We start from the raw sequence: 18135 nt of genomic DNA on the forward strand, positions 1-18135 counted from the left end.
TAGCACAACAGTATTACATTCACATTTATACCTTAAGTACAGTAGATAATAAATAGGCTTTTGTATCTGGAAAGTGTACTTAATGCACAATATTGTTCTACGGGAAAATACTTGGGGGAGTTGAAGGCTAGTTAAATTGTTTCTTACCAATACAAGACTGCCACCTCGTGGTTACACTGTACAACTGCACTTGCAATTTGCGGCAGTACTGGGAAGGGAGGGGGAGGAGATGATGGAGGACATTAGGACACACTCACTACCCAGTTCTCAGATACATTTTCTAAAGCCACTTTGTAATGACCATGGAATGCCTATGTTAACACTCCATTCAATGCCAAAATGGTTTGGAATAATGCAACTCAGTTTGGGAGTAAGACTTGTAAGTAAGACTTTTCTCAAAAACAAGAAATGTAACCAAAAATGTTGAGCAACAAATTAAAATTATTTTCTGACCTAGCCACATAAAGTCTCTTTTCTCCTCTACACAGCAGACTGACTCCCACTTCCAGCTTTGTCAAAGGACTTGCACATAGTCTAAAGTCGAATGTGAGGTCCTAACTCAGAGCTAATGAATCTGCACTTTAAACAGATCTCTAGGTGATTCACAATAAATGTTGAAACTTGAGCACTGCTTTAGGTCAAACCAGTCAGGCCATCCATACTTGTCCATTTTGCATATAAAACAAGAAATAATGTTGCTGAAAGCTAAAAATCCTTTAAGAAACCTAGTGTGAACATAGGGATTTCAGCAACAAATAAAGAAATGCTTAATTTTACCTTTTGTGAATTTCATATAGTGAACACGGTTTTTGGAGATTTTAGACTTTTCTTCAAGGCTGAAAGTCTTCTTTTCTTTGTTGTCTGAGGAGTCTTAAAAATAGAATAAAAAGCATACATTAAACTCTCTCTCTGTAATCCATCCTCATTTATTCTCTTACAAATACAAGGTCTGATTTAAATGAAATCTTTAGGAGCCCTATCATTTATTATTGAACCCAAATCAAATGATTAGATATATTCTTCTTAAACTGTGTACTATGAATCAGGCAAGACCATTCACACAGAATTTGTAAAATCCTCGAGGAAGAGAACCAAAAATTTGTGTTCACACAAAACCTACATATGAATGTAATAGTGGCCTTATTTATTATAGTAAAATACTGGAAATAACCTGGAATTCCTTCAATGGGTGAATGGCTAAGCAAAGTCTGGTATATCCTTATACTGAAACACTACTCCACAATAAAAAAGAATAACTTGGATGGTTCTCGAGGGCATTGTACTTAGTGATAAAGGTCAATCTGCACAAGATATGCTCCAATTATATAACATCCTCAAAAGTGACAAAACTATACAGTTAGAGAAAACATTAACGGTTTCCAGGGGACAGGGATGAAAGGGAAGTGTTGAAAGGGGAGCGTGAGTATGAAGAGGCAGCAAGAGGCAGCTCTTCTGTGGTAATGAAACAATCCTGTATCTTAAGTGCGATGGTAATTACATGATTTTATACACGTGATAAAATTCCATTGAACTACAAACACACACACACACACACATACACACACACACGCAAGGCGGCTGAAAAAAATGGTGAAACGTTAATAAGGTCTGTGTTCTGAATCAACAGTCTACACAAGTGTCCTGGTTTTGATGTTATTTTATAGCTATATTAGATGTCACCACCGGGGAAAAGTGGGTGAATGGTACTTAGGACTCTTTGTAGTACTATTTTTTCAATTTCCTTTACATCTATAATTGTCTCAAAATAAAAAGATCTTTTAAAAAGCCAATATAGGAAGGTTAAGTGATAATCAAAAAACAGAGCAGAAATGATAATCAGGTAGTGTGAAGAAGCAGAGCTGGCACTGAGCCATCACCTCAAACAGCAGATTTCCCGAGGGAGACTCACCTCAAGGACAAAAATAACAAAAATAAATCATCGAGGAATAAGCTCATGTTTATTCCTTTGATAAAAGAGAAAAATGTGAGCCTTGCCTAAAGTAGTCCCTTGCCTAAAATAGTCCCTTGCCTAAAATATCAGAGTAAATCTGGGGTTAGAGTCATTATAGAATAGTCACTAGCTGTCCATATTCTCTCATCTTATCTATGTGAGGAGGTCAGGCAGCAGAATATCATGGAAACAGAACATCATAGGGAAAAAGAGCCTGAATTTTCCTATATTTATGTTATAAAAAACTACAGATATGAAGTTAGAGAAGGGAAAGGAAATTTTCACCTGATACCAGAGCAAAGCGAACATATGTCCAATAAACATGTTATGTTAGTTAGCTGTAATCCTTTTCGTAAATTAGCAATTTTAAAAATAAAGTATGGATTATAAAGTAAGGCTCCAAAGGATATAAAGACAGATGTTTCAAGGTTTCAGACAATCTCTACATTGAGAGTTAATTATATCATCAACCTGAAAACTTCTCTTCTGCACTTCTCAAGAAGTGCCTGGTTTTTTTTTTCAGATATCCCCCAAGTAAATTTTTCTCATCTTTTTTTTTTTGGAGGTCAAACACTTCTCAAGGTACATAATATTCTCAGTTTTGATGTTCCAAACACAAATCACTTACAAAGTGCTTAGATAATAGCTTAGATAATAGCTATTATCAACTGAAGACTTATTAAACAGGAAGCACTAAACTAAGAGCTTTCTATGGAGTCTTGTATTTCATTTTACAATCACCCTACAAAGTAGCTGCCATGATGATTAAACTTACTTCACAAATGGACCCTGAAGTACAGAGGGATTAAATAAGGCACATCTAGGAGGTGACTATGAAGGGATCCAAAGCCAGGTGGATATGAGTGATAGTCCACATTCTTACCTACTACTGTGTCCCCAACAGAGCTGCTCTTGCACTTCAGAGGATGTTATACATCTCCAGGGGAGCTTTCCCATCTGCTGATGACACAGACTTCCCACAGTACGTGGAGCATAAACAAATCTAAGGGGAAATCAGTCTTTATCTACTAGTCCTATGCATTCTTTCCAAAAACTGCTCTGGGTCTGAGTGGATGCAGTAATCTGGCTCTCCTTCTCCATTTCTCCCAGGTGTCCTTCCCTCACTTTATGAGAGAGGCACAACTCTTCTCTTACCAGAGATAAATAAGGCACAAGCCAAGGTACTAAGAAGCGCCCTTTAATCAAAGCAGCAAACCCAGCTCCACGCCACACCAATGTCTCATCCAGAGGTATACTTCCAAAAAACTTTTAGCGTAATAATAGTAACCAAAATTTATAACACGTTTCCCAGTTTTACTAACTGTAATCTACTGATAGAATGACAACGCAATCCACAGGAAAAATATTTACACCTAAAACCTTGGGGTTACTAGAAATAAACCAAAAATTTAATATGTATTTGTTTGGGGGCAGAGAAATAGGATAGGATGATGAATTCTAAAAAGTTTAAGCAAAAAAGGACATGTTAACATAAAATGCTATGGGGTATAAATGCTATGCAGTATCTGTTTCAGAAGAAAGGGAACTACAAAATATAATAGTTCTAACTATTAAATACCAGAGCAATTTGATATCCGTTGTCCCATATTTAGAAATATAACAATATTCCCAATACACCAGAAATTATATCCTTTGCAACTACTTAAAGCTATGATTAAAAAATCTTACAGATGTCGCTCTAAAAAATGTGAGAGGGTATACTGGTTTTCAAAATATATACCAAAAAACCCTTGAAGATACCTGTCCTAAAAAGGAGATCAGCATCCCAATTTATTTTCAGAAATCTTTAAAATCAAAAAGGGCAAAATATCTGATGGAAGTAACAAACATTTCCTACAACCACCAAAAAGCAAAGTTGAGTCTGGTAGGACTAGTTAGTCAAATAATTCCTAAAAATGAAAACTTTAAAAAATATACTAAGTTTTATATCCCATTAAAAAAAATGAGGATTATTTCTAGAATCTTTGTGATATTCTAAGAAAAGGACAGTATGGAATAACGGCTTAGTTAAGAGGCATACTGTGTAGATTTGTAAAGTCTTAAGGAGCTAAAAATATAATGTTGGAAAAAATATGTTACTAGGTTATTGTGCCATCTGCTTTTCAGCTTTAACACAAGTAATACAACCAAAAATGCACTTGGATGAAGACATAATGTATTTACCAAGGATGACGTGGCAGAAAAATAATCTACTAGTTCTCCAGGTCCATTTCCTGGTCAGGTTTTCCCTTAAAGGAATATTCTAAAGGCTTTTCGTATTGGGAGTGACAGTTAGCAAGGTCTGGTTTTGATGAGCTGCTCCATCCCTGTTGCAAGGATATGAGCACCCTCTAGTGGTCTCGAGGTAAACTTAATCTACAGGTCAGTGACTCTCCAGGGGTCTTGTACTTGTCTTATGCACAAGAGTCAGCCTGCAAGGATGAACCTGAGGCGGGGGCATCATGAGGACAAGGAACTACCACTTGGACGCTGTTATGCACTCACTACCTTCCTGACAAATAATACAGGGTTCCCTGGGGACACCTTAAACATTTCACTGACTGTACTTCCGGGAATACATCATGAAGACCTGACTATACCGACTGTGGTCAGCTGACATTTCTCAGAGAAGAGTAATTGTAATACCGTCAAAGAGAAAAAGTAATTTTCTAGCTATCACTGTCAAATCTCAAAAGCAAACTGCTCAAAAATCTGCTTTCTTTTTAGTACCTACACAAATGAATCTCATGGCTCCTTTCTATATGGAATCTTGAAGCTGATAATTTCTTGATGACCCTATCACCTAAGAAGTTACAGAGTTTTCTCTAATCCAATACATCAAAGAAAAAATTATGATACCAAACAAGGTGTGAAGTCAACTCATTTTCCCTCATTAAGAATGAACTGTGGATGCCTCTAAGAAAGAAAGTCTTAACTAAAAAGCTTCTGCCTCCACGACTATGATCATGCAAAGCCAGCTTAAGATTGTCTGACACCCTAATTGTGTCATTGAACCTGTGTAGGAAAAAATTATTGCCATTTATATACCACCAGATATTAATTAAGTTAGAAGTTGATCCCTGATATTCAAATTGCTTCAGATTACTTTTTAGTTAACCTTCACTACAGGTTTAATATGCCATAAATTACTTAATTAAATCTACCAGAGAGGGACCCATGTAATTTTTAGATTTCTTTTATTGAGAAAAATATCATATATATATGGAATATCTGAAGTTTATACAGTTAGTTATAAAGCAACCTCTCCCCCTGCCCCCACCCACCACTTCCTGGATTAGAAAATAGAACACTGCCTGTATCGAGAAGCATCTAGCATCTGTGTCCCTTCCGCCTAGAACAGGGTTTCTCAACCCTGTTGAGAAATGTCAAACTACTGACATTTGAGGATGAATAATTATTTTGGGGGGGATGGAGGAGCATAGCTCTCCTGTGTACTATAGGATGTTTGCTGCATTTCTGGTCTCCACTAGACAAAAGTAACATCTCCCCAGCTCTGACAATCAAAAATGTCTCCAGACATTGCCAAATGTCCCATGAGGGGCAAAATAGCCCCCGCATGAGAACCATTGTCCTAATGGCAACTATGATCCTGACTTTTGTGACAATCACCCTTGATTTGGTTTAACCATTTACTCTGGGGAGGTGGGAGCCACAGAAAGTACATAAAATATAATGTTCACAAATAACTTATATAATTGCCAACCAGAAAAAAACAAAACAGCAACAGAACCCTAATATCACCCCAGAAGTGTGCTACATACGGGCCCCTTCTTAATCCCAACCTCTTTCCTCTCCCCAAAGGTAATCACTATTGTGACTTTCATAGTAATCACTTCCTTGAGTTTTAAAATAATTTGACCACCCCAGTATGGTACCTAAGATTTTTGCCTGCCTTCTGAACTTCTATGCAAGTGGAATCATACTGGATGTTATCTTCATGTTTCACTTCTTTCAGTCAACATTAAATTAATGAGATCCCTCTACACCACGGAAGAACCAATAGCCTATGGGCCAAATCCGACCTGCCACTTGTTTTTGTAAATAACATTCCACAAGAACACAACCATGTCTATTTATTTATGTATTATATATTGTTGACTTCACACTCCAAGAGTCAAGTTGAGTAGTTGTGAGAGAGACCATTATGGTCTACAAAATATTTCTTTCTGGCCCTTTACAGAAAAAGTTTGCTAACTCCTGCTTTGGACTCTTGCATGTAACTATACTTCATTTCTCTGCATTTACAAACACAGCAGTCCACTTATCCATTCTACTGTTTAAAGATATTTGGGTTAATTCAAGTTGGGGATACTGAAGTTGGTAAGTATTCTTTCCTTCTGACTGAAGTGCATCCTTTAATATTTCCTTTATAGAAGGTCTACTTGTGGTAAAGCTTTGTCTGAAAACTTACTTTCTGAAAACTTTGTCTGAAAACTTATCCACTTTCTTGAAAAACATATTTGCTGAGTGTAAAATTCTAGGTTGACAGTTATACTTCCCTTAATATATTACCCTAATGTCTTTTGGTTTCCGCTGTTAAGAACTCTGCTTTCATTTATAACTATTGTTTCTTTGAAGATAATCAGTATATTTTCTCTGGCTGCATTAACAATCTTCTGTCTTTTGTGTGCATGCCTCTGTGTATGTGATGTTCTGCTACAATGTTATGGTTTCTTGAATCTGTGGACTTGTTTTATCACTAGTTCTAGACAGTCTTCAGCCCTTATCCTCTTAGATACTGCCTGTTTCCCATTCTCTCTCTTCTTTGTGTCGAACTTCTTTTAGATACGAGACCTTCTCACTTTATCTTCCATCTAAACTTCTGTTTCTGATGTCCCATCTTTTCCTCTTCCATAGCTACATTCTGGGTAACAGTCTTCTACAGTCTTCTAGTCTTTTTTATAGACTTTGTTGAACTGTGTTAACTTTGTTATTAGACCCAATAGCACACTTAGTATCCAAGCTTATGTGTGCTAGAAACCAGCCATAGTCATCAATAATACAAACTTAGCAATATGTGATAGGAAAGAAAAAGCTTAGGAAACAAAGAGATTTAGATAAATTTTCAAAGAAAATCCTTACCACCCAAAGCCTTTGCTACTCTTTCTCAATTATTCGGGAACTGAAAAAGTTGGGGGATCAACTTATTTTGGTAATTGTCTCATTTCTTTTGCACTAGATTTTAAGTTTCTTCAGAGAAAGGAATATGTCTTTTTACCTATTTCTATAACCTCAGTCTTCAAACAACAACATCGAGATAGTGAAAAGACAACCCACACAATTGGAGAAAATATTTGCAAATCATATATCTGATAAGAAACTGGTACTTGAATATATAAAAAAAATTTTAATTAACAACATTAAAAACATATAACCCAATTAAACATTGAACAAAGGAAGGATCTGAATAGCTATTTCTCTTAAGAAGACATACAAATGACCAAAAAACATGCAACAAAATGGCCAACATCTTCAGCTGACTGGAAATGCTAGTCAAAAGCACACATAGACATTACTTTGTAGCTGCTAGCATGGCTAAAATAAAAAAGACAGACAATAACAAGTGTTGACAAAGATGAAGAGAAATTAAAATCCTCCTACACTGCTGGTGGGAATGTAAAAGGGTGTAGCTGCTTTGGAAAGCAGTGTGGCAGTTACTCAAAAAGTAAAACATGGAGGGGCGCCTAGGTGGCTGCTCAGTTGGTTGAGTGTATGCCCTCAGCTCAGGTCACGATCTCAGGGTCCTAGGATCAAGCCCCACATCAGGCTCCCTGAGCAGGGAGCCTGCTTCTCTCTCTCCCCAAGTTAAACATGCAGTAACCAACTCACCCAACAAATCCACTCTACAAATATACCCCAGAGAAATGAAAATAAAGGCCACAGTCCACACTAACATTGACAGTGTTCATAGCTGCATTATTTATAACAGACAAAAAAGTGGAAACAACCCAAATGCTCATGAATGGCATTCAACTAACGAATGGATAAATCATGGTATATTTATAAAATGGAGTATCATTTGGCAAAAAAAGGAATAGAGTACTGACATGTGCTACCACAAGGATGAACCCTGAAAACATGCTAAGTTAAGGAAATCAGAACAAAAGACCATACGTTGTGGAATTCCATTTATATGAGATATCCAGAATAGGCAATCTTTAGAGACAGAAATTAAATCAGCAGTTGTCTACAGTGGTTGCAGGATTCATGGGGATGACTGCCACTAGGTAGAGTTTCTTTCAGAGGTGATGAAATGTTTTAAAACTGGTTCTGGTGAAAATCCTGTGAATATACTAAAAGTCATTGAATTGTACATGATAAATGGGTAAATTATATGGCGTGTGAATTATATCTCAACAAAGCTGTTAAAACACACACACTTACACACACATCAAGTCCTTGCCCCAGTTCCCTCCTTAGAACCTTAGCTGGTTCTTTTGGGTTTTATTTCTTTCATATTTCTAAATAATACCTTACCAATTTCCTGCTGACTTCCAAAAATGGCACTGAGAAACAGGATGTAATTTTCAACTGGCAGGAAATATGAACCTGGCTGAGAAAATGCATAAATGCTAACTGGGGGAACAGTGTTCTAGAGACGGAGAAACTAGTGCAAAATCCTAAGGCAGGAGAATGCTTGATATATTTATAAGCCAGCACAGGAGTCAGTGGCTAAGATGAATGGGTAAGAAGGGGAGTAGCAAGAGATGAGATCAGAAAGGGAAAAAGGTCCATAACATAAGGGTACAAGACCACTGAAAGGACTTTGGCTTTTATTCTGAATGAAAAGGAGGCCAGAAGGGCAAGGAGGTGCTGGTGGTGGTTGTGGTCTGAGCATGAGCAGCACAGACTTACACTTTGAAAGAATCAGTCTGTCTGTTATGCTGAAGGAGAAAGAGCAATTGAGGGCAGTACCTCCCCACCAAGGGCATTTTGCTAAGGGGACATCTGGCAACGTCTGCAGGTACTTCTGGTTGCCATAAATGGGGAGGGGGGATAACAGAAGGTTCTAGGGGCATTTAGCAGGTAGAGGTCAGGAATGCTGCTATCATTCTAAAATGTATCAGACATGCCTCACAGCAAATAATTACCTAGCCCAAAACATCAGTAGTGCTATGGCTGAGAAAACCAGCTTTAGAGGCTGTTACAAATAATCTAAACAAGAAATAATAGTTGCTGAGGCCATACTAGTCACAGCACAGGTGACATGAAGCAGAAAGGGTCCGGATATATTCTGAAGGTAGAACCAACATTTCCTAGTGGACACAAGTATTTGGCTTCAACAGCTACAAGGAAAGAACTGACATCAACTGAAATGGCGAAGACAGTGGGTAAATGGTTTGACAGGTGGGGAAGCAGTCAGAACTTGAGTTTGAGTATGTTAAGTTTGAGAAATTGATAGTTGATGACACCCCAAATGAAAATACTGAGTTGGGGGTTCATTGTAAGTCTGGAGTTTAGGAGAGAGGTGAGAAATCTGGCAATTGTAACCAGCATCCCAGCCATCGTTTGTTATATCCAGCCATGATGTAATAATTGGTGTAGCTAAAAGATGAGAGAGGCCGCAGGACACCAGACATGATAAAGCTGGGATAAGAGAATCCCAATAAAGATTAAAGAGGAGTGGCCAGTGAAGTGGGAAGAAAACCAGGAGATGATGGAGTCTGGGAAGCCACAGGAAACAAGTGATTCAAGGAGGAGTGAACATCTGTGCCACACATGAAGTAAGATGAGGATTTAAAAATGCCCACTGGTTTTAGGAACATGGAAATCACTGGTGACTTTGGCAAGGCAGTTTCTGTGGAGCAGAAAGGCAAAGTCTGACTAAAGTGGGTTTAGAAGAGACAGGAGGAAGATTCACTGTCTTCTGCCCACGAAAGGGTAAGTGCTATGGGTCATGCCCCTCTACTATGAACAATGGGAAAACAAAAGATATGCAACAATTCATCATACACTGGACAACAGGCAGCACAGGAATGTCATCCTTGACAGATAGGCAACAAAAGATGTGAGCTCTAGGGCTGCCCCAGCTTTCTATCAAGAGGCAATTACTGGACATGTCATAAGGTGGGGAGGGGAGCTCACCCAGCACGTGGGGGTCTTACTAAAATGAAAACATATGGCCACACAAAGATGTATACACAAATGTTCATAGGAGCCTTTGGTACAGTAAGCAAAAACTAGAAACCCAAGTATCTATCACTAGGTGAATGCATAAACAAATTACAGCATACTCATACAATGGCATACTATCCAGGAATGAAATGAACTACTTACTGATAAACGCAACATGGATAAATCTCAGAATCGTGCTGAGAAAAACAAGCCTTATCTCTATGGAGAGATCAGCCATTGTCTGCGGCCAGAGAACGAAGTGGGAGGGTGGGGTGTGAGGAGGAGCAGGGTGCTGACTGGGAAGGGACCCAAGATAATTCTTTGTAATGAAGAACATTTCTTTACAAGGTTATTACAATTACAAAGGTATATACATTGGTCAAAACTCATGGAACTGCACCCTCAAAAATGGGTACATTGTATTATATATAAATTATACTTCAATGAAGTTTATTTTAATATTCTAGGCAGACTGCTTCTTCTAGTAATGGTGAAGTGGCTCATTTCAACAATCTCTCTTACCAAGAAAACTACAACAAAATATTGGGTGGGCGGGGGGATGGCTCAAAGACATTACAGTAGAGCAAAGTGGACAATTATAGTACCAATTAAGGACAAGGAAATCCAGAGAAGTGAGTCTGATGTTTGGGGCCCCCCCGCCCCCCACCCCTGTGAAGCCTCTAGAAGAGGCAAAAGAGAAGCAGAGCAACTAAGCAGACAATCTGAGACTTGCTCAAGCATGTTATAAGATTTTAAAAAGAGAGACTAGGAGAACTGAAATCAATTGTATAGAAAATCAGAGTTTTGTGGCAAAGGAGAGCAGAAGCATCAGGAAGTGGCGGTAAGGGAAGTAAATGGGCTCCAGAAACCGTTTTAAAATTAGTTTTAAACAATTTTTTAGTAGGACATAACACATGCAGTACAGTCATGAAGGTACAAAAGAACTACAATAAAAGCGAAGCCTTCCTGACATCTTCTCTTCCCCAGTCATTCAGCTCCCTCCCTAGAGGGAACTACTCTTACCAGTTTCTTCGGTATTTTTCTGCAGATATTTTATGTATATAAAATTGATATTTGGGAGATATTCTATGCATATCAACTTCAGCACCACTGATATTTGGGGCCAAATAAATCTTTGTCATCGGGGGCCATCCCTGTGCACTATAGAATATTAAACAGCGTTGCTGGCCTCTATCTATACTAGATGCCAGAAGCACTCTGCCCCTCATTTTTTGTTTTTTTGTGACAACCAAAAATGACTCCAGACATTGCCAAAATCACCCCCAGATGAAAGCCACTGATATATACCCAACCCACACACATGCATTTCCTCTCTATATTTTTCTACAAAGGCATGCCACACATATGGTTTTTCATCTTCCTTTTTTTTACTTTATAATAACTGAAGATGATCCATCAGTTGTATAAGGATCTCAAGTTTTATTTTTATCTTACTGCCAACAAGTACAGCTATTTATAATGTTTATTATCTTAAGAGCGTTCTATTTTTTTTACCTAGGGAGAAACCACACTATTGCCTTTGATTTCATTAATGACAACTAGAAATAGCCTAAGTATCAAGCCCAAATCCATCCACCTATAAGTATCATTCTTTCTTGGTGACACTATATTCTAATTACTATAAATAATCAGAGGAAATATTCTAGTTTGGAGTTCTAGCTCTACAAATAACAACAATAATAAAGATTATAGCAGCTAATACTCATTAAGTACCTACCATAGGTTAGGCAGTGTTCAAAGTACTTTAGTTATAGCAATATATTTAATTCTTACAATCACCTTCTGAGGATGGTAGTATTATTTCCCCTCCACCAAGAATGAAGAGACAGAGATGTTCAGTAGTTTACTCAAGGTCACACAAGCAGCATTGCAATAAATCTTTGCAGAGTTGGAATCACACTATAATTTTACCAATTATCAGCATATCCTGCTAGCTACCCCCTAAGCAGGGATTGTCCCACATAGTTACATATCCTCATGTCTAACTTAGGATCCAGAACACAGCTCAACAAAGTTTGCTGAACTTGGCTAATTTTTAATTTTATTCCACAAAGTTCTTCCTCCTTCAATTAACAAATATCTTTTGACAGTTTACTACAAGCCAAATATTATGCATAGGGAACAGAAAGAAATTCCTTATAAAAATGTTTGCAGAATACAACTCAACAACAACAACAAAAAAACCCAATTCAAAAAGGGGCAAAGGAATTGAAGACATCTTTCCAAAGACATAGAAACAGCAATCAAGTATATGAAAGGATGTTGAACATAACTAGTCACTAGGGAAATGCAAATCAAAAGCATAATGAGGTATCGCCTCACACCCATCAGGATGTCTGCTATCAAAAAACAAAACAAAACAAAACAAAACAAAAAAACAAAACAAAAGCAAACCACACGAAATCAAAAACCCAGAAAAACAAGTGCTGGCAAGAATATGGAAAAACTGGAAGCCTTGTGCACTGTTGCTGTGAATGTTAAAATGGTGTAGCCATTACAGAAAATACTATGGCAGTTCCTCAAAAACTTAAACATAGAATCTCACTACCATGAGATTCAGCAGTCCCACTTCTAGATATACACCCAAAAGAACTGAAAGCAGGGACTTGAAGAGACATTCATACATTCATGTTCATAGCAGCATTATTCACAATGCTCAAGAAGTACAACCTAAGTGTCCACTGAAGGATGAATGATAATCAAATGTAGTCTATACATACAATGAAACACTACTGAGCCTTAAACATGGATGAACCTTGACAACATTATATTAAGGAAAATAATCCAGACATAAAAGTACAGATACTCTGTGATTCCACTTATATGAGGTACAAAGAGTAGTCAAACCAAGAGACCAAAAGTCTCTCAATGGCTTGAGACAGAAGAAAAGGGAGTTAGCATTCAATGGGGGAAAGTTTCATATAAGATGAAGGGTTTTATGGATGGATGGTGTGGTGGTTGCACAACAGTGTAATGTACTTAATGTTACTGATCTGTGCACTTAAAAAATGGTCAAGATAGTTAATTTTATGTTATGTATATTTTACCACTATTTTTAAAAATCTGCTTGCAGAAGAGCTAAGTCTAGATTTCTTCAATGAATATCCAGCACAATTAACTGAAGTTACATCCTTGCCTTCCAAAGAGCCATGTGACGAAAACAGTCCCTTAAACTCTAAAATTCGACCAAAGGCCTATAAGTTTGAAGACTATACCATCTATGCCCTTCCCCTCAACAGCATTTTCTTTCTGTTAATTTAATATGGAATGTCCAATATTCAATTGTTTCATTTCCAGTTCCCAGGCCTTGGATATACAATTTCTAGTACTGAGCCATTGTAACAAATTTTACTATATACCTGAGCATTTTGAATTTCTGACATATATTCAAAATACAATAAATTTCACGAGGTAGACTCAATACAAAAGAGGTTTTTCTATTAAGCCTTTGCCAGCTGCTGGTTTGTGGTCCCACTTGGTGTTTATTGCTTTGTATTTTTTTTTTCTTGTTTTGTATTTTAAAAACAAGTTTTTGGTTGCTAGAGTGGAGGTGGGTAGGAGGGATGGGGTGGCTGGTAATGGACATTGGGGAGGGTATGTGCTATGGTGAAAAAATAGATAAATAAAGAAAATAAAAAGAAAATAAAACAAATGAAAAACAACAATAACAACAACAACAACAAAATAAGTTTTTAGTCACACACAGGATCCCTGGAAAGATCACTTGACTGTAAACTGAATGGATTTATCTTGTCATTCTCAAACTTCTATGGGGAAAAAAATGGTGAAAGCACCATTAAAATGCATACAGAAATAACTATTTATAATAGCTTCAATTAATTTTCAGATATATTATGCTTACAGTAAAAAAAGTTAATAAAAATGTTTTAAATTAAGACATTATGTTTTCCATAGATCGAATGGATAACAAAGCAAAGATTTTTCCTACCTGTTATTTCCTGCCCATGGCAAGTGTTCAGCTCAGCCAGAAGCTGGTTAAAATCATCCTGATGAGCAATCCAGTTATCCTGAAAATATCCGAAAAATCAAAGGCAAGACTGTAGTTTACATATACCAGTTGAGATAAAAATATATTTTGGAATCAAGGAAATCTGGTTGTTAATGTGAAATTTAAAAGTTTCATCAAAATATTATGTTATAAATTTGAATGAAGAAACAATATAAATTTGAAATGTAATTTAGTTATATTAATATGAAAAACAGACTTTGGGGCATCCGGGTGGCTCAGCTGGTTAAGAATCCAACTCTTGATTTCAGCTCAGATCATGTATGATTCAGGGTTGTGAAACTGAGCCCCATGAAGTGCTCCCCACTCAGTGGGGAGTCTGCTTGAGACTTTTTCTCTCCCTCTCTCTCAAATAAATATTTTAAAAAATTCAAAATTCAAAATTTTTTTTAAAAAATGGGCTTCTTGGAAGCTTAACTCCTGATTTCAAATATGGATAGCTAATCAACAGCCCACTTATAATCAAATTATCAACAGGCAACCTCTGTGCTAAGCATTAAAATAAAGCAAAATAAAATGTTTATTTTTCTCTCACTATGGGCATAGGTCAAAGGAAAAAAGCAGTGACAGACTTCAGGGCTCTCTTCTTGGATCATCTGCACTTAAAATATCTTGCCCAATTCTATTTGCTCGCATCAAACCCAATTTTACAAAACAACCCTGAGGAAAGGAGTAGGAAAGACTCTCAAGTTCCCTGGATCAGTCAGCACCTCGTAAGGTGGTGCTAATACGTTCATGCTAACAAAAACAATTGGACTTTAAAAGAGAATGGGCCTCTTCAAAACAATCTGAACCAATGGGAAGCAAGGCATCAGTTTAAGAATTGCCTCACACATACTTTTTAAGAATGCTAAGGGTTAAGGCATAATAAATTAAGTTTACTTGGCAAATTCCTAAAAAATTAAGTCTATCCATACATCTATCTCTCAACAATTACCTTCAAAAACCAACCTCATATAAACTCTTTGTTTAGTGGTTTACAATTTTAGCTATTAGTCCAGAAAATGTTAGCTACTCTAGTCTATCACTCAACAAGATTACTACCTCGGGTCTATTACTCAGTATATTGAATAAAAATAATTTGGTTTACCTAAAGCAGTTCTCCTGATTTTCTATCAGATTCTGTTAGCCGTAAAAATTTAAGAACAAAGCTTTCAGCTTAGACACTTTCTAAGGTAAACAGTAATACTGAAAATGAAAAACATGATGGGCCATTAATTTTTAATTATGGTGTTATTTTTTCCAAAGCTACTGGTATTTAAGGGGAAATGTGAATAAATTCAGCCACTGAATACCAGCAGTCAGAAATCAACAACTGGACATAAAAAGGTCACCACTTTCTTGCCGAGAAAACTTTTAGCTTCTTTCTGAAACCAAACACCACTGCCTTTTAATAATGTAAGCAAATGTCGGAACAAAGGTAAAGATGAAAATGCTCTTCTATACTAAAATGCGTACAGAATTATAAATATTCTAAAAAAAGTACATTTTTTTTAAAGTTTAACAATAAAGCTAATTTGCATCTCTTATACATAAGCAAGTAAAGAATCCCATAAGGACAGTAAGGCCAAGGTGAAGGCACTGACATGATGAAGAGACAGCTTAGTTATGGGCTCTTTAGTTAACCACAGCATGAAAGATACACACTTGAATAGTTGAACACTGAACAATTTGATTGGATTAAAATGTTTATATTTATTTAAAAAAAGCAAATCATGCAAGGAAAACCCCCAGTAGATACACTGTTGCTCACTTCATTATTGATTGTAGCTCCAAGTCCCAGGTGGTTATTTTTAACTTGAACTTTAATATGATCTGTAGCTCCTTGCTCCTGAGCCCCTAAACCCTGTGGAGATCAACAGAAGAATGTTAGCATTCTTATCAAGTATCAAGACAAATCGCATCTTTCCTCCTTTATCACCCATTTGATTAATAAATATCCAGGAGTGAGGCAATATCCTTACCCTCAAAAAGGACATAGTCTAATGGATTCTTACAAAGTATGTCTGTAATACCAATACATTCACAATAATGAATACTCCTTCAAACTGACACCCACTCCACCACTACGAAGAATAGGTCTTTTCATGATGCTCAAAATCAGAGTACTACCACCAAACCAAAGGAAGCCCATTAGAGATACTGCAAATCTATGGTTCTCTCCATTAAATAATTTTATAAAACAACACTGAGAAAGTAGGAAGAGGAGATACCAAGTCCCCTGCATTAATTAACACTCATCTAAGGTCCCAGAGAAGTTGGTATACTAAGAAACTAAAAGGTAACCAGCACCATTCCAGGTAAGTGGATTAAGAGAAAGTAAGATAATAGAAGAAGATAAACCTCACAGGACCTTGGAAATTATGCTAGGAATTTGGATTTAATTTTTTTTTTTTTTAAAGATTTTATTTATTTATTTATCAGAGAGAGAGAGGGAAAGAGAGCGAGCACAGGCAGACAGAATGGCAGACAGAGTCAGAGGGAGAAGCAGGCTCCCAGCCCAGCAAGGAGCCCGATGTGGGACTCGATCCCAGGATGCTGGGATCATGACCTGAGCTGAAGGCAGCTGCTCAACCAACTGAGCCACCCAGGCGTCCCTGGATTTAATTTTTTAAAACAATGGGAAACCACTGAACTTCTATGCAAGGGAATGCCACAATCTAATTTCTGTACTTTAGAAGGTATTGTGGTTGTTGTTTGGCAAATGGCCCAGAGGTAGAAAAGAGGGAGGGGAGGGAAGCAGCTATGAGGCTGCCACAGTGATCAGGGAAAGAGATGACCACGGTCTGTGGCTTAGGACAGAGTCCCAGGGTGAGAAGAGTAATGACTAGGGAGGTGAGAAATGAAAGAGGTAGAGGAACTAAGCATGCCCATTTGCAAAAATGGAGAAGACCTGAGAAGGAAAAGACTAGGGCGAGCAGGGCAGGGGGGTGGATCAAGAATTTTATCAAAAAAAGATGAACTTGAGACACTCAAGTGGAAATGTCAAGCAGGCTGGTAAATTTACAAATGTGAAGTTCAGAGGACATTTCTGGACCAGACGTAGAAAAGCATTCAGAATTTAGACAACTCCCAAGCATGTTCTGGAATGAAAGAGCTCACCTGAGCAGAGTACAGAAAAAGCCTGGGGCTGAACCTTGAGGAGCTCCAAAGCTCCAAAGCCTGGAAGAGGAAGAGCCGCAACACATTTAGGAGTGGCCAGTGAGGGAGAAGGAAAAAAGAGAGAGGAGGGTAGTATGTGGAAGCCAAGACAAAAGTATTTCAAGAATAGTCAATTACTATACAATACAATATAGAATTGTATTACTATACAATTACAATAGTCAACAGCCAAATGCTGCTAAGGGACTAAATAATGTGAGAACAAAAAAGGACCCACTAGATTTGTCATTAAAGGTCATTAAAGACCTCTGCGAGAACCATTTAAAAACAAAGATATCAGTAGAAACCTATTACAGTTGGGAATAAATGGAGTGTAAGGAAAATGAAAAAATGTGTATTCTAAGCTATAAAGGGAAATAAAGTATTACTCTAAGCAATATAAGATCCTGATGGATTTAAGTATGATTCTAAGTGCAGCTAATTAAAAGGTGCAATTTCTGAAAGATGCTAACACGGCAGTTTAAGCGATAAAGAAAACTGACATCTGTGTTCAATTCTAACTTTATCATTACAATTTAGTTATTTCTCCAAAATCAGTTATTCATCTAAAACATAAATTTCTCCCAGTCTTCAAAGAAAGATGCATCCTCCTGATTGGCCTTTTTGCATGGCTCCAGTTTGTTTTGTTCTTTTCCACTGTACCTTTCCTTTAGACCACCCCATCTTCTCTAGCATCCTCTGGCCAAACTTAGAATCATCATTGCTCCATGCAGTGTTTCTTGGATCCACAGACCACTTCTGCTTCCGCCGACCTGGAAATGGCAAAGTATCTCATCAGTTTACCTTTCACACCTGGAAAATACAACACAAATACTCACAAAACCTATTACATACACAC

At 37.3% G+C, this 18135-nt stretch overlaps 1 protein-coding gene across 2 annotated transcripts in view; it reads right to left on the minus strand.

The window, feature by feature from the left end:
- The window catches only part of PINX1 (PIN2 (TERF1) interacting telomerase inhibitor 1), an 85172-nt gene that overhangs the window by 61040 nt on the left and 5997 nt on the right, over nucleotides 1-18135 (minus strand). For both annotated transcript variants that reach the window (XM_059177216.1, XM_059177223.1), the window contains exons 2-5: nucleotides 17940-18049; nucleotides 15889-15981; nucleotides 14058-14136; nucleotides 778-870 (exon numbers count right to left, since the gene is read on the minus strand). In XM_059177216.1, coding sequence (XP_059033199.1) covers nucleotides 778-870; nucleotides 14058-14136; nucleotides 15889-15981; nucleotides 17940-18049 — 375 coding nt within the window. The remainder of the gene's footprint in view (nucleotides 1-777; nucleotides 871-14057; nucleotides 14137-15888; nucleotides 15982-17939; nucleotides 18050-18135) is intronic.

This window comes from Mustela lutreola, chromosome 1 (assembly GCF_030435805.1).
Source record: "Mustela lutreola isolate mMusLut2 chromosome 1, mMusLut2.pri, whole genome shotgun sequence".
NCBI classification, from domain to species: Eukaryota; Metazoa; Chordata; class Mammalia; order Carnivora; family Mustelidae; genus Mustela; species Mustela lutreola.